General features: G+C 39.5%; 1 protein-coding gene across 7 annotated transcripts in view; it reads right to left on the bottom strand.

Moving 5' to 3' along the window:
* Positions 1–21822, bottom strand: part of LOC124177857 (limbic system-associated membrane protein-like) — a 213757-nt gene that overhangs the window by 3553 nt on the left and 188382 nt on the right. For 6 of the 7 annotated variants that reach the window (XM_046560729.1, XM_046560733.1, XM_046560732.1 and 3 more), the window contains 3 exons: positions 16898–17108; positions 13701–13812; positions 11891–12069 (listed from right to left, as the gene is read on the bottom strand). In XM_046560729.1, coding sequence (XP_046416685.1) covers positions 11891–12069; positions 13701–13812; positions 16898–17108 — 502 coding nt within the window. Of the gene's footprint in view, positions 1–11886; positions 12070–13700; positions 13813–16897; positions 17109–21822 lie in introns of all 7 variants that reach the window. The other variant, XM_046560735.1, reaches the window with a different exon arrangement.

The following is a 21822-nucleotide window of genomic DNA, read 5'->3' on the forward strand; positions in this document are numbered from 1 at the left end:
ACGTTGAACAGCACAAGTTGTTCATTCAATGCAAAAATCGAACGAATATCGAGTTAACTTCGCATCTCAGTACTTGGAAAATTCATACATGATATGAGTAAGGTATGTAATATTTACAACAGTAATTTTCGGATTGACAGATCAGATGTACAGTTCAGTTAGGAAAAAAAAAAAAACAAACAAACAATGTATTATATGAAACAAAAATGTGATGTTAGGTATTTTTGATCGCACTTTTTTTTTTACCCAGACTGTGAATTCAGCAAAAAACGATGCTTATTGCAAGAATAAATTTTTTTAAATCCATTTGTTCAATCTGAAGCAGAAATATGTTCAAACTGAGCAAAGTTTTGCGAGATCTCGCAAAATGCAACAAATCAGCTTTTTTTTTTGTGCCAAAGGAAAAACTATTTCTTTGAGAAATTGAGTTGATTAGGAGATAATTTTCCGAAATGAATTTCACTTTCGAGATAAATGCTTCGTCAAGATGTAGCATAACAGTTAATGGGTCGTATTGCTGAAACAAAAACCCGATTCCTTTGTGTGAAATAGACGTGAAGAAAGTTGGATAATAGATATTATTTTAAACTGTATAAGGAATGTCTTAGATTCTATGGCAGTAAAATAAACTTTATTCGTTTGAAACGCTTTGTTAAATTGAGATGAACTTTCCATTGAGCATACACTCTATATACATCTTTCAAAAACAGCTTACGTCAATCAAAAGCGTTTGGAAATTTGGCATTGAGATGCTTATTTCGCCTTGAATAAAGCCTCAAAGATCCTTTCCGATAAGGATCTGGTGTGAAAAAAAGGAAAAAGGAGAGAGAGAGAAATGTTCTTCAGCAACGATCCGTTTCGATAACGAGGTAAGCGGATAATAACACAGTACTGGTGTGAGAATGCGGATTGAATCAGTTCTCGAAATTCTTCTCCACAATAATGAGAAAAGGAAATGAAATTGGAGTGAGGTGAGGAGTTAAATTTATATTCGCAAAAATAAATTAGGCATTACAGGTAATCTGTGATTATAACAGTGTCTGAATATAAGAGACGCGGGGTAAACGGAGGCATCCGCACATCGGTGAGTTTGCTCAAAAGAGCTCGAGCAGGAATTAGGAAGGAAGAAAGAAAGGAGTGGGGAGGCGATAAGGGGGGAGGCGAGTAATACACTTTGAGTGAATAAATTTTGAAGGTAATTGGCTGCTCGACTGCAAAGGCGGCTGGATGTCGGTGCCCGAGAAGTAAGAGGCGCACCTTCTTCGGGGAAACTTTTAACATTATACCAAAAAACGAGACCGACGTTGGCCTTCCAACTCCCCGGTAACCGACAAGGGCTGTCAGATCCATTAAGGCGTAAATCGCCAATAAGCTCTGGCGTACAGCTGGACGATAATGAAAGAAAGCTTAATTATCAATTTTACAAACTTCATTTCGAACCGGGAATTTTGAAAAAAAAAAAAAAAATTTCATTCGGTGTAGGAAACCGATTGGAGCTGGAATATAAAATAATACTTCGTGAAACTTGACCGATGAATCTCACCCTTTGAAATATGTTGATGAATCACCGAAAACGCGACGGTAAAAAAAAATAAAAATAAATAAAATAAAAGAAATAAATTTGTTCGGCTTATGCAGGTGAATTAGGGATCTGAGCTGTGGCGCATTTTTTAATCTCAATTCCGGTAGGGGATTAATTTAAACCTTCCGTAAGGATTGCGGGGTGTAAAATACGTTGGAATAAAGGATGAAAAAATAAAAAAAAAACAAATAAAATAAATAAATAAAAATAAAAACAGGAAACAAATTGAAAAAGCTCTTTTGAACGACGGTACTGTTGCCGTATGATGTGCCGGAAAAACACTTGCTTCACTCTCTGCTCATTAGGCAACGGTAGCATTCCATAGTTGCCTCATTATTTTCTGTGAGATATGTGATAGGGAAGCTAGAAACGCGATGGATGGTGAAACCGGCGCGTTCCAGGCAGTCAATGCGATCGTATTTCGCGGTGACAATTTATCGTTTCAGGTATCGCTTGTGCAGAAAATTGGCGATGAGACGGTGAAACAATTGCCAATGTGTCTGGCAATAATTCAAGTATATTCTGAAGCAAGAATCAAATTTGATAAGACAATTACAGCCGATGCTGATGGAGGTGTTGTATATTTCTTTCGTAACTGTATCTGAGTCGTATATGTGACAATTGTACAAAAAGAAAGGTAAGTAACAGGTTTGACTAAGCTTAAGTTATACCTTGGTGAAAACTTTTTGTTTTTTCTTTTCCAAGGTTGTTTAAAACTCGGAAAAATTTGTAAGCCTGAAAGTTTCAGATATATGTACAATCAAAAACGATTAGATAATTCAAGTACATATGTGAAATGCGAAAGTAAAGGTTTTCAGATTTTTCGAGGGAAGTCAAGAATGGAAGAGCTTAAGTGAAGAAATTATGTTACAGTATTTGAATGTGAAATTGATATAATTTGACAAAATTCCGAAGTTTATCTCACCTACAATTTCTTTCCGAATTACATATCGACTCGATATTAGAGTCTCCCAGTGTAAATTTAAAAGAAAAACATTCATATGGCCAAAAAATGTATAAGCATGAGAATATTTCTCAATTTTCGCGCAAGCTCAGCGAAGGCAACCTGTAAGATAATACGGAACTCATCGTGAGACAACGATAAGAATAGTTCTCTTAGTTATCTGGTATCGGAGTCTTCTTTTATTATTCTCGATCTTCTTTTCTTTTCTGTTTTTTTTTCCGTTTCTTTAGGTGTCTTTTTTTTATATTTTGAAAGTGAAGAGGAGCAATCTGGGGCAGCAAACAAAAGAATCATGCCGCGCCGATAAAGCTCTGATCGTAAATTATTCATGGGAATACCTACCGGCGAGTAGCTAGACTATCGGCATTGTGTGTAAAAACCGTTACTCCACTCGAGTGTCTGCAGGTAGTTATATAGCAACATAATTTACGTATTATAAACGGTGCTCGAGAGTCTTTCGTCCGGAAGATAAATGCCGACCATTAACAGTTATGTAGAGCAAGAGGAAGAAAGAGAGAGAGAGAGAGAGAGAGAGAGAGAGAGAGAGAGAGAAAGTGAGGGAGAGAAAGGTAGAGGGAGGGTGAAAAAACCCATGAAAATTGATTAAGATTCCCGTATACATACACGAGTATAATTATCCCGCTATAAAGGGTTGAAAAAAATATCTGGTAATTTTACAACGTGCACTCTGTGTACAGGGTAAAAATGTTAAGCTTATACGAACATGTTCGTTCATCGTCCGAGGGAGTGAAAAAAAAAAAAAAAAAACTACCCAAACCGCTACTTTTTTCAAGGCACTTATAATTTGCTAACTTATACCTGCATTAAATCTATTGTAAAATGGAACACTGGTTATTCATATACGGGATCTAATATTAAAAAGTTACCGATTGTTGCATTATTCTTCACAGATTTATGAATTTGATTCCTACTTCGGTATTTCATTGTCGTTACTTTTCTGAATTGAGAAATTTTTCATTCAAATTGTCAGTTGGACGTTGGCAGTAAGACAAACGCTCAGTTTCGCATTTTCTAAAATTTATATCTCTCTTCAGACTCACGATAGCATAGCTACTTCACCGTGTGTACGTTCGTCAGACGCAAAGACGTGCAATTTCGGAAGGATCAAAAAGCGCTGCTAATGTGTAAGCGCGACGTTGCGGATGGGGAAATGAAAAACGTTCGTATTTACCGACCACCGCCGGCACAGAGCGCTGTGAGAGCGAGATAATTGGTTTAGTTATTATACGTGGAATATATCCTCGAAAGGAATTGTGCAAACCCAGGGAGAATTTCACCGCAGGCTCGGCTCTTTCCCATTCGCCTCAAACTCGGGCAATTCGTTGGGACATCAGTTTGAAAAAAATTCAAAAAACATGTTTTTTGGACCTCGGCTCGGGGTCGAGGGGTCTATTAATCATTTGATTCACCGGCGTTTTTGTGCGGTAGCGAACCGCGTTATCTTTGTCAGCATCGCGCCCGATTACATATTTTATGGCGGTTGTGCGGTTTTACGCATCGTGCAGAATGGCGGAAAGAGGCAAAGAGAAGTCACGTGATGATTACTTTAATCTCGCGGAATGAACGCGGAGAGGGAAAACAAACTCATTAGGGAATCATTTTCCGCGTCATACCGTCATCGCCTTTGTTCCGACGCTCCCGAGCTTATGCCGTGATGAATTTTTTAAATAAAGCTCCCAGAGCGCAGTTCTGCTCTTCGCCCCCCCCCCCCCCCTCCGCCACCTTGTCCCCCGATTTTCTACTCGGCTAACATGTACCTCGCAGGCTTTTGTTCGGGATCAAAGAACGTTATCCATTATAACAGACGTTTATTATTTTGCCAAAATCGACCTGCTGCGTTTTGCAAGCTCGCTGATTTGATGGCTGTGCATGTTTCGCTGCTGTTGCTACAACGTGGATCACTTTTCTCCGATAAATGGAGATAATATACAGACAGGAGACGGGGCAATTTGAGTGATTTACCGCGCATGCGCAGAATAATCGAACTCTATCGGTAATATTTTCGTCGGTAAGGTAGGGGGGAGCCAACTTACCCGAAACAGGGGACGAGACTTCAATTTCTCCCACGTCAAATGGCGAATCGAAATGATATTTTTATGATGTCTCGTAGCAGTAACAAGTGATTAGTGCAGTTGGCAATAAAAGTTTGCCAAGCCTTTGCGAATCACTGCATGAAATATTCAAAGTTTACTTTCCTTAAAAAAAATTTGCATCGAAAACCTACTTAGCCGCGCTTGAAGCTTGAGGCAGCCAACCAGTGTAAAAATCGAACAATGTTTAAGCATGCGCGTTCAGATGCTCAATTTGATAAGTTTCAACATATGAACTTCAATCAAGTTTATTAAGACTAGGAGGGGGAACTTTAATTTTGTATAAATACTGATATCTGTAGTACTGACAATCGGAAGTATTATTCAACTATACAACTACAATATTCATCCGTCATATTTTTCCTATATTTCAATACTAAACAATCGAAAGCCAAACCTGCGCTAGCTTTTACGTGGGATGTTTGAAAGATGTCACTAAATTCTAACTTTGTTGATGTTCGGTAACAGGGTGACTGCAGGGGTTAGGGTAAGGATAGAGTTTGGTAAAGATTTATCCAGGAAACTCTGTAAGAAAAGGAAGAAAATTTGGGAAAAGTCAGCCGGGTTTACCGCGGGTAGGGAGAAGAGGTTTCATGCAATATTAATATCTTTTTGCAAAAAAATCTGTATGTCACGCGGTGAATATTTATTCAGGATCGCAGCTCTAGTTGAGTGAAGTGAACGCGCAGCTTTTATTGCGAAATGTCAAAAACTTTGCCTTCCAGACGAGTTCTGACGCTCGCTGTCAACTCCAAAACTCGAGAAAGAAAATAAGGAAACGTCAATCTGACAAAGTTCCGTACCGCAGCATCTCATAATTGAGGACGGGCCCCGACGCCTGGATCGAAAGTTAGGAAAGGATAAAAAACTGTTTGAAAAATTTCTGATAGTGTTATTTATTGCCCTAATGAAAAAGACAGCGATGGAATGATATCCTTATGGTGTAACTAAAATCAATCTGAGAAAATTCGAACAGTACGAGCCAATTATGTACCAGCCATTTCAGGAGAAGTTACATAAATCGAACGAAACCTTAGTCTTTTTCGTACGATTCTCATGTTCTCAGGTTTATGTTCTGTTTTATCGTACAAGCTATTTTACAACAATCTTGGGTGTAAATTTTGGAATTTTTTTTTACAGAAGCTTTTCGACGATCTCTATGATAAACTAAATGAGATTAAAATCTTAGAAACGGATCAAAAACGGGAGAGTTTGATCACCTCGAACTTTTCATGATAAAACCTTTCGTCAAATTAATTTCTATTTCACATTAGGGGCCTTGTTTCTATTGTCTCTACTATCACTGACGCACATAATGTTGCTGAAAATTATTTGAACGATTTTTCTCTCTTTTCCTATAACTTGCATCCGGAAGGTCTGATCATCTGTAACTATTTTTAACCAAACTAACCGCGCTTATATTACGTCTCGATCAAAGCTAGTTGAAAGGACCAACAGAATGGAAGAAGGGAAAACAAATTCTAAATAAAATAAAAAAATACTAACATCCGTTGCCGCTGCGCGCAGCTCGCACTTGTATGGATTATTGGTTAACTTCGTTTCATAACACGATTCTACATATCCGGGTGTATTATAATGCATCATGCATTACGGCTTGGTGCGGTTTTAATGATACAGCCGTCTCTTGTTATGCAACGCCACCGGCGCCTAGCTTTTCAGGCATAAAAAAAGCTTCCACATGCTCCCGGATGATTAATTAACGGCTAGTGAAGGATTATATTCCAGATATTCTTATGCCGATGTAAGCCTACCAAGGATTACATCTCGTGCATTAATTATCTCATTATTTCATACGTTATTAATGAACCAATTATTTCTCGTGCAAAAATTGCTAGATGCTACCGTATGTTCATAATCTGCAGCAGATGCGGTCTAGCGGATAAATGTTACTCATAATTATCGAATTTACGGCGTAGATTTTATCCGAATTGCATTTAAAGAAATGCAAAATGTACGCATGGTGGAGAATAAATTCTACATCATTCTATACTCCGATGTTCGGCTCTCTGATCAGTTTCATCCTAACCTCGTTGAGTCGATTTTCTGAAAGCAATGCAGACTTTCGAATACACTTTGAAAAGTTTTCCGTGTAACTTTTTTCTTGGGAAAAGTGATCGACCTTTTCTCTCTCTCTTCACCTTCAAGTATTCTACGTATCGCAGCTTGCTAGATCATCAAAATGCAGGAGGGACTGCGATGCCACCGATAGAAGATAGTTTATTTTTCGTAACTTCAAGAAGCCAATAGTTGATAGGACTTCGCTATTTTAAAATGCGAGTATTGTAGTATACCTTCCGATTTCAATTACGCAGTCTAATGGAGATTAGTTTGTGAAATTTGTTGTGAAAATAGCCTCGTAAATTTTTTTCTTAGTTTCTGTATTCAGCTCATAAATTTCGGACATCTCTATTTTTACACATCTGCAGGATGATCTTTGGCATATTCCTCGGTTCAGGATTTAATCCAACTCACAAGAATTGTGAATACATGGACGTAACAATCGGTAATAAAGTTGATAGAGAATAAAGTCTGTGCTCGAAAAAGAATCGACAAAAAAAATTGAAGTGATGAAATTAGCTAGAAAGGAAAAGTTCAAACGATGCAATCGATCAAGCTAATTTGGTAGAGCCGCTAAATTTTTTACCATAGTAAACGAACGAAAAATATCCATTTACAACAATTCGATACACAGTAATTCGGATTTCTTTTAATTCTGATTTCTGTTTTTAACGGTACGGAAACAAAGGAATTGAATGTGGAATAAGATCTGCGTCATGTTAACCCTTTCATGCATGCAGTCTTCCTTACATGCGATTCACTTGAAATTTTGCATACATGTGCTTCTGGGGTCGTTAATTACGATCCTGAACTCGAAATTCGAAAACTGAAAAAGTTGGATCGAATATGGAGGACGTAAACTTAAAAAATCATTTCATTTTGATTAAATTCTATGTTACATGGTTTTTGGGGTCAATAATTACGAATCTGAACTCGAAATTAGAAAATTGAAAATAGTGGATCCAATGTGACGGACAAACAAAAACAAGGACAAGAAAAATTTGGAAAGGCATTCGGATTTTCATGGTAGATCGGTAGAAAATGCTTTTTTCTTGTGGAAAAGTACGAATTTTGCCTGTTTGTTTACATGTCCCATCTTTGCAATTAATAAATAAACAACTTTTGTATTTTTTTCAGACTTGCCAATATTTCAGGGACCGTATGGAACTAAAAAAATTCGGCAATTATACCAAAAAGGTAGTTTAATAAATAAAAAGCTGCAAAAAAAAAAAAATAATAAAAATCTACGAATCAAAGGTTTCGTTGGTTCGAGCTCATAGAACATGCTTAAATTTTCATTCAATGGATTGTGAGTTTGGCGAATAAAAAATTGCGTGGGCATCGCGTATCTCGAATCGATTATCGTGCAGCTCGACGTCATTTCCACCCGTCAAACTTCTGAACCCCGCAATACTTTTCCTCTCCAACGATATACCGACTCGAAGACTCCGGCTGCAAGTTTCCGTCCAACTTTCGAGTACGGTTCAGGATGAAGAGCGAGGGTATTGGCACCCGGTGCCTCCACCTCCACCACAGTCATCGCCGCCCGTCGCTTGACTCTAAAAGACGCGGGAAGGTACGTGCTTAACTTGAACGAAGCTTTTCACGCGAAAGTGTATGCAAAAATGCAGCGTAGCCTGGGGCTGGAAAGGGGTTGGACGAGGTGAGTGCACCCCGTGCGGAGGATTTTCGTATGCGATAAGTCGTAGAAAAAGGGGATGAGGAGCCGGAAGTGCCGGTGAAGAGCAGCTCGGTCTAGGGGGTGGCATCAGGCGGAACCCCCGAGTTATTCTCCTGCAAGACGCGTAAGGCACCGAGGAAATAAATCCTTCGGATACGTTCCCCGACTTCTTTTCACCTCCGGGGCTTAAGGGATAAATCAGCCGAGATATTGTCCCACGCAAATCCAACCCCCCTTTTCTCCGCTTTCTTTCCCTTACGCACCGGAATTTTCGAAAGTAGCATTCGCAGGATCGTGAGTCGGGTTGTGACTCTTGTATCATTTAACGGAGGTTGATTGGATCGAAATCGATGCTTTTCATAAATTTTTTTACGAGATAATCGTACACTGAGTGAATTCATCGAGTTTTCATATTTGTGAGCAGCGAAGATCGATTTGAAAATAGTGGAAGTATAAAGAGAGATCCGAAATTTTATTTTGCATTTCATTTTACGATAGCACGTTTTCTGTAGAAGACTATTCTTTACGAATTCACTGAAACACATGATCTTCGTCATATTGTCATCACTGGATATTTAGTTTTAGAAAATTGCACGGAGTCAATAATAATCGTCCCGAAAAAAACCTGTTTCAGTGACTTCGTGTAAAAATGTTATTTCAATGAAATAAGCCGTTTTAAAGTGAAATCGAACGAATATACTAAATTTCCAACCATTTTAAAGTGATTTAAAAAGAAGCAACGGTATATTTAAGATTTTCTTTATGAGACCAGTATTTTCTATTATTGTATTTTCAAAGAAATCTTCGCAGTTTCTCAATATAATGATTTGATAAGTACTAAATGAACGAATATCTTGTAATGAAATTGTTAAAATTCATCATTTTTGTCAACTAAAAAAGTTCAAACATACATACCTTTAGAGCAATTACGTTAATATATCGCTGGTTTATTTAATATCTAAAAAGCCCGTGTACCTTAAGATCGAATTTTAGCCAATTATGGTTCGGTTTATTTCTCAAGTTATGAACAGCCGAGCTTCTGATATTTCAATTTACGTTGTTTCGTTTTTTTTTTTCTATGCTGAGATTATCTACAAGAAAATTGACTCCGACAGCTCTACTCTCTCTTAATAAGCCATCATCCTGTCTTTATGTTTGCTTGTTTCATTGAGATCCTATTACTACATATTGAACGTTTTAAAAGTCATGTCGTGAAAGCCATACAACATATCAGCCAGGAAAAGTAACATCACAGTCCATAGAAATTTGATGGGTGGAAGTTAATTGAACCACATTTGCAGTAATTAGTGCCTAAAATAATTCGCCAAGTAGCTAGTATAAAAAAACGCTATTGGATGAATTTTTCTATGTTTACTTATTGCTGTGAATAATATTTGTCGCAGCTGTATCGAAATATAAAGACCAACTAATTAGATTCTAGTTTACGATTTTAACCATCACGTTTCCGTTGGAAATACGGCATCTTGATCAATAGCATATTTTTCAATGCGGAGCGCTCCGATTTTATAGAATTCGGTTTCACGGTTCGTTCAGAGCATATCTTCATCTTCTCCACTGCACACTCTCTAGAAAGCGAGAAATCGGCCTCAAAATAGCTTGAGAAGGTCTTTCCGCGTTAGCCGTGACCCGCAGCTTGCGATTCGTTACGCGACTTATCTCGTTTAAGCTAGGCGGAATTAAGAGGTAGTGCTTTTGCATGAAAGCTATCTGGGGACTTGGATCCGTTATACAATAGACGTTTCAAGTGAGCGCTACTCAAGTGTGTCAAGGCGAAGGGATATCGACTTTCCTTACAACATCTTATAGGACCGAGTGTATAAGCGAATAAAGTACGACAGGCTGTTCTTTTCTTGTTATAGTCTCAGTTTTATTTCTGAAAGCTTTTACTCCGATTCCATTATATTTCATAATTAGGTACAACGAAAGCAATATAACCTGAGACTCGTGAATTCGAATTTCAGAATCACATTTCAAGTTCGTATATTTCTTTCTTCCGAGGACATTATACCGCCGTTTTGTATTCTTTTCAGTAAAGAAATCAAAAGTAACATTCAAGTTCAGAGAATGCTGATGAGACGTTCAGAATTCTTATTTCTCTATTTCAAAATTCGCTTTGTGGTAGCGTTTTATCGATCAACTTCAATTCGTATTTTCCATGATTTCGAATGACGGTAAAACTAATAATCCCTCGCCAGAGGAAAATTGAAAATAAAAATGCATATCTCAATTAAACAAGCTGAATCACTTTACAGAGAAAAATTAATAATTTAACCTGCAGTTGGAACGTTCCGATTTGCATCAAGTAATAAAATACATACATTTGAAATAACCATTTATGAAGTAAATATTTGCCAGTGTCGAATCAAACGAGTATGAAATATTTAACATCGACTGTTATTTCACTCACGGTAAAACAATTTACAATAGCATATTTTCACGAGTTATTTTCACGTTACATAAACGTAAAACACTTGTAATGAGTTTTATGAATACTGGAGTTCTTTGACTGGCTGTTACGCTCAATAATAAAGAATAAAAGGAAACCAAATACCCAAGAAACAACAATTTTGGGTGTTTTATGAAAAATCGATTCACCAGCAAAGTATGAAGACACGGTTCATCGAAATGTTTCAGTAAAAAAGAAGTAGAATAATGTGAGTAGAATATCAAGAAGAGTTCTGGATTCAGATTCGTTTACCGAATACTTCACTTAAAATTAGCCTAGACACAAACGCTTTTCTAGAATTTTTGGGGGTGGGGGGATATTACTATTCTGACTGACTGACTTTATCGAACATCGAATCATTGTTACACGACGTTATCCATCATCCAATAATTTCATTGCTTTACCTCGCCGAAAATTTGCCTGCCTTACCACGCTTTTAACCCTTATCGGGTAAAATTCCGGAACTGCATTAGCAATACGCCTACCTTATCGAGCAAGATTGAGCGATTTTACCCGGTGAGGCATGAAACTGTGGTAAGGTAGGAAAACATTCAGTAGGGTAGAGCAACGGAATTATCGAACGATCGATTCCGTTGGATTCGATGATCGATAAAGTCATTCAATCAGAGTAATTACATCCTCTCAGCTTCAAGAATTTTAGAACAGGGTTTGTGTTTTGGCTAAGTAGAGTGTCGGTAACCGAATCTGTATCCAGAACTCTCCGTCATATTTCACACTTGTTCGATTGGAAAAAGTGTAGTAAACCAAACAAACATATTTGACGACTATAACCACATTAAATAGTTACTAAATATACCAAATTTCCCTTTGGATAGAACAGTATTCAAACAGTGGGTGTAACGGTATCCATACACTGAGAGAAATTTTTAGTTCCGTTTACCGCTCATTCCTGAACTATTTTCATTTTTCACCACAATCGAAAAATATAGTTCCAGGTACAAAATGACAAAAGAAATACAGGAGTCAGGATAGACGACTCACCCACCATTGAGTACGTGCACCATGACGCTGGCTGACTCGGCCGTCGAGGGTGCGCAGGTGTAGTTTCCCGAGTCGGCGGGTAGCGCCCGAGAAATTAACAGCTTCGAAGTCCGCGTCTGTTTCTCCGTTACGACGCTGATTCCACCCCGCTGGCTGTAGTTTATAACGTGTTCGCCCCTGTACCTTTGGGGGCAGATGAGAGAAAGGAATTTATTAAGATTGACCTCAGCCCTCAGGATCGCTCGACTGCGCCTTGCGTGCAAAGCCGTATTGCGCAAATGCGTGAAGTTGGTGAATCGCGTACGTGCAGAAATTTTGCAAACTTGTGTATTAAATGGGAATTCCATTCTCGTACTTTTCCAGAAATTGCCGAGGAGCTATACCTATACCTACATACGCTATACAGGGCGAGATTAAAATTTCCTTTTCGTCTTCCGGCAGCTTTCTCCGGGAAACAAATAGCTTGCCAAAAGTTTTCAAACAAAGTCTCGCTAACTGCTAAAGTTACTTCTCTCTCACCGTCAATGAAGCGGGCAAAAGAGCGCCCCTTACCTTTTAAAAACGATCCACGAGTAGAACCGTACCTTCGCTTTGGGCAGCGATTTCTTTGCTTATATATTCATTTCTCTATAGATCGTCACGCCGAGGTGAGACAATCGACGTTAAATTACATTCAAAATCGAGGTATCATAAAATACTGATTTAAGTGAGGCGGAAATTCGGTCAGAAATCAATTGAGGCTGTACTAAAAGTCCCTTTCATTCGCTTCAAGTTATATTCGTTGCGATTTGAAATCAGTAGAATTCAATTTGGGTAATTTACATTCGAAAATCCAATCAAATCAAAAAAGTCGTAAGTGAGACTCTATCCCGAAATGATCATCTCCTTATTAAAAATTTTGATCTCGCGTAACTCGAGTTGAAACTTCCAAATCTATGTACGGAATACGGTTTCAAGCAGGTTTTACACAAACAAGCAGAATTTCCACAAACTCTAACCAAACAAGCATAATACAATTATCGATGAAGAGAAAGAAGAACTATTTTTAGAAAGCAAAAACAGAGCGAATTGTTTGCGCAGCTCTTTCTTCAATCGTGACCGCGAAGAAAAAAAAAGACCAATCGACGCCACGCGAACAAATTAGTAAAATTAAAAGATTAGTGACAAAAAAATATGAGAACAAACTCGTTCATAAATTGTGTGAAACGGAAAAGAAGTCGATGATACGGTGGCAAGTCGAGAGTGTTGCAAGCTCCTCGGGGAACGCTTTATTTCCGTTGGCGGCTACATCCGGGAATGCTTGAACCCGGGTGCGCTGCACGTTTAGTTTGGAGCGTTGTATGTAGTGCAATCGGTGAATTTGAACACGTATACGATTATCAAATCGAAGTATCTTCCGGGGTGAAATACGCCGATTCTGATAGCACATATCAACCTTATAGCCTCGGATAGCAGCGCGCGTCTTAAGGATATTACGATAAATGGGGTAGGATTTTGAAGGTCCTCGAGAGTTGCAATTTTGTTTTTCTCAAATTCTCAGCACAGAGAAAAAGGCATTAATTTTGTTATTGCAGAGTTAACGTGGAGTGGTATAAATTCGATGCAAATTTCAAAGTTAATTATATGTTTGTTTTTTTGTTTTTTTTTTCTTATTGATATAAATTTTTGCCAATTAGTAAAGTAATTGAAAGAAATAACGATGGAAAAAGAAAAATCAGTGCCGAAGCTTATTTTAGTATCAGAGTTTCTTAAAGGTATGAGGATGAAACCGTTGAACGAATCCTGATACTTTGAAGGAGTTCAACAGGACTTACCAATAAATGAAGGACGGAGGCTCCGGAGTCTTGAGCACGGTGCACGTCAGGTTTATATCGCTTCCACTTTTGATGTAGAGTTCAGGGTTCCCCGTAATCATAGCCTTCGAAACTGAAAGAAGCCAGACGAAAGGTGTGAGAGCCTAATTGATCCTGGATGAGAAAAGGGCGCTGGTCCGGAGGAAAAAATTGATTACATAACGAAGAATAAAGGGAAAGAGAGATTAGATTTTTTAGAAAGATAAAGAGAGAGAGAGAGAGAGAGAGAGAGAGAAAGAATGGGAGGGGGGAGTAGAAAGAGGGAGAGGGAGGATGGAAAAAAGAGAAACAAGCGGATACAAAAAAAAATTCAATCACGCGGGAGAAAGCCAAGCCCAACGACCCGGCGAGCGCTAATATTATTTTTGCATCCCGTTGGGGATCGAGTTAGTATTTTACATTAAACCAAAATGAAGGGCAGCAAAAGCTCCGACCATATATATGTATACCGTTGCGACGTTAATGCAATTATAGGGGTAATACGGTTCGGGCTGATCTGTACGATTAAAACTACCTTATGCAAATCCGAATAAGTGTCTGTTCATGTCTTAAAATCCCGTACCCGCTACTCGAAACAACCTAATTTGAAGTTGAGCTGAAATTTAGCCTTTCTTCTTGCTTTATATTATCGTAATCTCAATTTCACGGTAAAACAGTCTTTATACATCGCAGATCGGAAGCCGGATCGATCGTTGGTCAAGAGCGTTGCGTAATTTAGACTCGTGGTTCCAGCTCGTTGATTTCAAGTGGCGAATCAGCTCTCAATCAGCTAAAAGGTAAAGCAGATCGTTTTACTCGATAATAGAGAGCTGAATTTTGGAACAGTGCACTTGATTTATGACCGATTTGTCTCAAGGGTATTTTTGACTGACGAGAAAACATCAAGCTAGTTTTTTCAATTTTTGGAATATTTTTAGGTAGATCAAAAAACATGGGTCACGCATTTTCACTTAACAGTGAAATCCATTGCCAAAGTTTATTCCCAAAAATCAGGGAAAACTTTTATCTTCGTGCTTTCAACGGCTCAATCAGCGTGTCAAAAAATACGTGTCTAACTTTTTTTGACGTGCGGCAACATGTCACAAAACGAAGAAAATCGGTAAGGGTTATTTCGTTCTTGGGACTGCGAGTTACTGCTTACGTAATTGTCAGTAATATTTATTCGGTGAATAAGCGTCGATACCAATGACGCGTTAGAAACCAGTTGAACCTATTCACCCGGGTTGACATTGCGTGTTTTTCTACGGGTTCTATGAGCGTTGTGTAAAAAGCCTGTCAGTCGATTGATGGAACGGCTTATCCATATATCATGGACTCGTGAACGGACGGTGCAAAGAATAGTAAATCGAGAATATAAAAATGGGGAAAACGACTAGAAGTGGAGTGTAAAAAAGGAAAAGTAGAATTAATATTGACTGATCGTTAGACGGTAATCAAAGCTTCGTACATTGGGACGAACGACTGCAAACAGATTAACCTCGGTTGTACTCGGAGGCTATTCATCACGGGGTAATTGGTTCTGTCAGGCAGCATGGCTTTCTTCCCTCAACGGCGGGTTATAACAGCTTGCGGAAGGGAATGAAATGGGAAGACCAAAATGGGGAAAAAATGAAAAAAGAATGCGGAGAAATAAGCAGATTCGAAAGTGACGAATTGCGGATTTGCCGTCGGAGAAGGAAAAGGAGGAGGCGGAAATCTACTCTGCTTGGTGCACTGCAAACCAAGGTGTACAAGGTGCGAGGCACCGAACTACGGCACGCCACTTGGCGCTGCTTCGCAAGTCGATGTGTGTATTCAACCACCCACCGCGAGTCTAACCGCCACCTTTGAATGGTGCCTAATACCTGAGGGACATGAGAAGTGAAAAGAAGAGAAGAGGTGAGGAAAGAAGAGAAGCGAGGGCGGCGGCCATCCTCGAACCTCAAGCTGCACCTTTGAAGGATATTTTTCTCCAACACATAGCCTCGCCTCAGCTCTTGGGCATCGGTTATTGCTTTGATAACCAGGCCGCGTGTTCGCCAGTTCACCCACACACGCCAGACACGTCCTGGAACCGTTTCAAAGCTTTTTCCTACAGCGCAAACGTTTCCCGTCGATTCCGTTTGATGTCGCGGACTCGGTACCTCGTCGTCTAGTCTGGGTGCCTGTTTATTCCAGAGTGAGGTAGTATGCAAATCGCCGACCGAGTTCTGCTCTGCGAACTCACGAGACCAGGTGCTCGGATCGCTTGCTTCTCTGTATTCACGAGGGAATTATGTTATCTGAAAACTCATCGATGACGCTAAGGATCAATTTAGAGCAGGCAGGGTCACAGAGGTCTATAAATAGGCAACGTTTATTTGGCGCCACCTCACTGTTGAACTTGATTCTGTTGGTACTATGGATGTATTCAGTTGTTGAGTTGATTACGAAAACGGTCTGTTAAAGGAATCATCACACAGAACTTCTGAGAAGATTATTGTTTGATCGAAGCTGACATTTCCACACCATCAGCATCTTTGCCCATATCACCATTTAGGCGTAATGGATCAGTCGATATGTTTCAAGTGTCCAAACATAGCACATCTACTCTGATGGAATCTTAAACTCGAGGATGATGATATGGTCGGACAATATCAGTCAAAATGTGTCGATGTAAAAGAAAGAATTATTGACGATAAAGTCACAGGTTCAGAAGCCGGGGAGCTGTATTTGAATTCAGTCAAGGTGAGTTTAATTAAGTTACCATCTTCCGTGGTATTGCAAAGGTAAAAATTGAACGATCGTTTCTCTTTGAAGTATTGCTCTACAATAGAAAAATTTTTCTGCTCAATTCAGAAATTCACTTTCGGATAGCTTGACATTGACATCAAATTATTTTTTCGTACAGTGTACATTCTTGGCTTAAAAGAAAAAAAACGTGCTACCGCAGTTTAAATGCTTCGAAACGATTAGTAGCCTACCTTTTCCTTCGGAACCCAAGTGCTTCAATTTAGTTTTCAAGTCGCTCAAATTGAAATGGCTGACTTCAGTCAATAACAGTATTAGAGCCTTTTCTGCAGTTTTCTTTTTCCAGTCTATTGCTTTTATGATTACACTGCGCATCCTGATGCGCACAGTAATTTGACGAGAATTTTGGGAAAGGGAAAGAAGCCCACGTGAATCTAAAGACAACTCACCGACTACACTGAGGTGGTAAGCCTGGCTGATCTTGGGCTCCGTCGAGACTTGACACTCGTAAACGCCGCTGTCTCGGATCTGGGGTGAACTGATCTTCAGAGTCCACTCGTCGCTACCGTCACTGTGGAGCGACTGAAACCGCTGGTCGTTCGTGTAGGTCAGAATGCCGACCGTCAGAATGTGCAGATCCCTTTTTCTGATCCACGAAACCTGGAAGAAAAATGACGATCGATGGATTCAACGTCAGCGTGATCAATCTATTACATGTATATTGGGGTGGTTTGAAAAAAGTTTTTGACTCTCTCTTACCCCGTCAAATGGTAGGGTTTTGAAGCAAAAAGAGCCTGCCAAAAGATGAGTTCTTTAGCTCCAGTCTCTTGGGTTGCGATCTTGATTTTTATCTCTCGTTCATTCGACACAGGGAAATTCCACTTTTTTTTAAAAGTTAAAATACTAGTGAATTGTTCAATGTGTTTTTAAATTTATGCTTGAAGCTGATTCTTCAAAATTTCCAAATCTGTATCAAAGCATAGTTCTCGTCGTTAGAACACACTTTACAGTCACCTGGAAACTGCCAATTTTCTCTTTTTCGATAAAAAATTTGAACTTCTAAGCAAAAGTGAAATTTTCCAATGTTAACTGAATGGATGATAAAAATTAAGCTAGCAACCTGTTGGACTTGAGCTAGAGAGCTCATCTTTTGGGGGGATCTTTTTTCTAACAAGCACTAACACTTGAGGCGGTCAAAGTGAAAAAAGACTGTTATTTTTAACCATCCAAGTGAATATGTTATTTTGTTTCTTTTCTTTCATCGATCTTTGGAAAACATTCTAAGTTAGAATATCTACCAATTCGCTGGTAATTTGCAAGTGCCGACATTCCACGCTTTTAAAACACTGCATAAACCAGCGGAGTGAGTAACACAACCTCAATAGTTGATGTATGCATAATGGCCTCTGGTAAGAAGCATATTCAGCACTGAATTTTTTTTTGCGTTTCAGCTACGGAGAAAATAACACCTTTCTGCAAGTCATATTTAAGTCACCGTATCTTCACAAAGAACAGAACAAATCGTTTCAGCGGGTTCAGTGGCCTCGTTTTTTCAAATAGAAAGCGAAAAGATCTGTTTTGGAAATTACATTACCCGCTCCACTAGTTAAAACAGTTGTTCAAAAATCAGAAAAGAGTCGATTTATATTTGCAAATTTGAAATTATTTTTCAGATTGGCGAAAAGCAAAACAAATTAATTTATACTAGTTTTAAAACACTCGCTTGCTAAACCCCGCTCGGGGTCAAATGCCTAGTGTAACTGGTTTTGGTGTTCGTACGCTCGCTTACGCGTTGTCAGTGTTTTATTAGATGACATAGTTGTAGGGGAGACTCGGGCACGATGACTGCCCAAAAAATTCTGGTATTTGCTTCACAGTATACAGAACGAACACTGTCTTTGTGCATGTGACGCAAACCGAATCTGCCCGTAAGATTTTTTCTATATAATGCTACAAATCACGTTTACACATGCATGTAAGTATAACGTATTGAGATTTTATGATAATAAATTTCGTCAAAAAATACCACAAAACAATGAGCTAAGTGCTGAGGGATTTGAAACACTACGCTCAGCAATTTAAGCTCTAATTGAACGAAGTTATTTTCATGTATTCCTATGTATACAATGCCAACCACTCACCAATTGCAATTTGTTGATCCTGGTCGTTCGGTTTTTTTTTTCTGATTCAAAATGTTATCTGAAGCATGCATATTGGTTTGATGGTATAAAACATGACGTTTTCAATAATAAAATTTGTAAACTTGAAAATTAGTCAGGAAGGTTAAAAGACATCAGGTCAAGGACCTGGACCGCCAGAACTACGGAGTGCTTTTCCTGGATGTCAAAATCCACCAGGTGGAGGACCTGGACAGCCAGAACTATGGAAAATTAGTCCTGAAGGTCAAAAGTCACCAATACAAGGACCTGGACAGCCAGAACTACGGAGCGCTTGTCCTGGAAGTCGAGTTTCGCCAGGTAGCGTACCTGGAGCGCAGGAACCATTGAGCGCTTGTCCTGGAAGTCAAGTTTCACCAGGTAACGTACCTGGAGCGCAGGAACCACGGAGCGCTTGTCCTGGAAGTCGAGTTCCTGCAGGTAGTGGACCTTGAGCGCAGAAACTACGGAGCGCTTGTCTTGGAAGTCGAGTTGCACCAGGAAGCGGACGTGGAGCGTAGGATTCAGGAGGTAGAGAACCCGATACTCGAAATCTGCGGAGCGCGACTCTCATCCGTCCGCTCTACTGCGCGGTTGTTTCCAGACTGAGGAATTCGGCTAGCTGATTTTCGTCGTCGACGATTACTATAGATCGATGACGCCGAGAGAGAAAAAAATTTTCGTGACGTCACTTTCTGAACATCCGAACATCCAAACTGTGGTTCCGAACTTTAATGCAATGTATGATGTATGATTTCGTGAATAAGTTCTCGAGTTGCACATATCCTCGTGAAATGAATGCCTAACTACAATCCTACGTGTTTGTCTCGGGCTAATGGTTAGAAAGCCAACGAACCCGATGGGCGTAAACCTCGATCGACTGGTAAATTGTTTACAGACAGGCGGCGGGAGGTGCTTGGACTGGAATGCCAAAGTTGACACCGCTAACGCCAACACCTTGATGAATAAGTTGTCTCGATAGTCCGGACTTCAAGGTGCAAGTTGCCATTTGGCAGAGCTGCTTTCACGGGCCATCGAGTAGATCGTTCTAAATTAACCAAAACCCTGAATTCCGAACTTACGAATCAATTCCCCTACATAAATTGCAGCTATATTCGACATTTTGCAAATTGATGTGCTTCGGCTTTGAACGTGATGTGGCAACGTCAAACTGAGAAGGTGTAATGAAATCGATGCAAGCGTTGGAATTTCCATTCACACCAAATAATTGAACTTGATCTCCTCGCTCAGCATCCAACGATAAATACCAGTTGTTGCATGAATCCAAAGTCACTAGCATATCAGTGGGGTTGACATCAATAAATCGGCAAAATACAGTACCACCGTTTCTTGCAACGAGATTTACTGAGATCGTTGAAAAACTAACAAGTACGAATGTTACTTAAAAACTTGAATAATTCCTAGAGCTTATGCATTCGTGCTCGATCATTTTTCAGCTATTCCGCGAGTTTTCAACAACTGAAACGGCGATCCATTTATTATATATCACGATCGCATTGCCAAAGTGAACCATAAATTTTTCCCCAGCACGGATTCAGTCGAGTCGTAATGTCACCGTGAAAAATGCGACTGTTCGAACTAAAATAAAAACCAATCGTACATTTTTCATCCGAAAGTGACGTGAGAATGTTTCGTCGAATGGTTTCGTATTCATGTCGGTACAGTGTGTTACGTGCTCAGTCCCTCTTCGCACTCGCAACTCATTCTCCGTCCATCTTATCTAGAAGCCTCTTCACTTCATTAGACTAAACAATCTCTCGCACATCCTGTGCATACCTGACTATCTCCTCTCAACCCCAGAACCCTGATCACTCACTTTGCTTTACGCACTCACCGACGCTTCTTTCCGCTCGTCCCAAGTCACTTCATCTTCACCTCTCGACCCGCGCACTTCTCATCTACCTTAGAAACTGATCGCTTCGTCTGTATATTTTCGAACCAATCAATAAATATGAAATTCATGTTCTAACAATACCACGCATCTGTTCGACTGTATTGCTCGACTTCCCGGTTGCTATTAAGGATAAAAGCAAAGTTCAACCCCATCGCACTGTATTCCTTACCGCTCGGGAATAAACGACCCTCAAATCGTTACAACTGTATACTACGATTTCAATGGTGAAGCTTTTTTCCGCACTTTTTTTTCTATTATTTAAAATGGCAGAAGAACGAAGTTTCTCAATATTTTGCAACCCTCCGCGTCCCCAAATGAATAAAAATGAACGAATAAAAAAAAGTTGGTGAAATTGATATCAATAGCCGTAAATTGCGAGGTCCCGGGATGACCGAGCCCTAAAATTCCGGACGGACATAATAAAACAAATGTCGTGCAAACGTTTGAACATTTGTTTCCAGCCAGAGATGCGAATACTGCCGTCCAGCACGCAGACACGTTTTATATACACAGCAATTTTGGCATCGAGGGAGTCAGGCGTGTCTGAATGCAGTGGCGTAGATACAGTCGATATGTTTTGATTTATCATCGATGAAAATCAGGGATCAAGAGAAGGGTTCTGGGCGTCATTTGGATGATGCATGAAGCGGCAGATAATAGGCTGAGTCACCTAAATTATACACAACCACAAAGTTGTTATATATTGTACCAGGGACGGTTTTAATCTCGTCTGGTCGGAGCAGAGGGTCGTGTTTCTAAAAAAAAAAAAAATGGAATAAAAAACGGCATAATGGAGTAAAAAATCCACTCGGCTAATGGGAAAGAAGAATTTGACGAAAGGGTAAATAACGGCCTGTTGATAATAGGAGAGTTAGTAGGTTTTGGTTTGTGGACATGAGCCAGCGGAGGGTTTGCACGGAGGCTCGGAGGCGTTACAAAGTTATTATTTCCACTCCTCGCAACTCGAATCTCCATTAACAAGAATCACGATCCTATAAAGTGCATGAAATCGACGAACGTCACGCAAAACGGACATCGCCATATCCTTTCACCGCGTAGAAATTCAACATTACAAAAAAAAAAAAAAAAAAAGGACGGGCTGAAGAAATATTTGTCGCGATTGCCTTTTTTTAGCTATATATGTATATATGGGTCATTCCATGTCAAATCGACCAATAATGGGAATCGACCCCCTTCGATTTGGCCGAATTTTGGTCAGGAGTTTTCTTTTATCCTATTCCGAAGTTCTGCCAAAGGAAAAAATTTTTTTAAATTTTTTTCAAAAGATATGAAGAACTCAGAA

This window comes from Neodiprion fabricii, chromosome 3, assembly GCF_021155785.1.
Source record: "Neodiprion fabricii isolate iyNeoFabr1 chromosome 3, iyNeoFabr1.1, whole genome shotgun sequence".
In the NCBI taxonomy this organism is placed as follows: domain Eukaryota; kingdom Metazoa; phylum Arthropoda; class Insecta; order Hymenoptera; family Diprionidae; genus Neodiprion; species Neodiprion fabricii.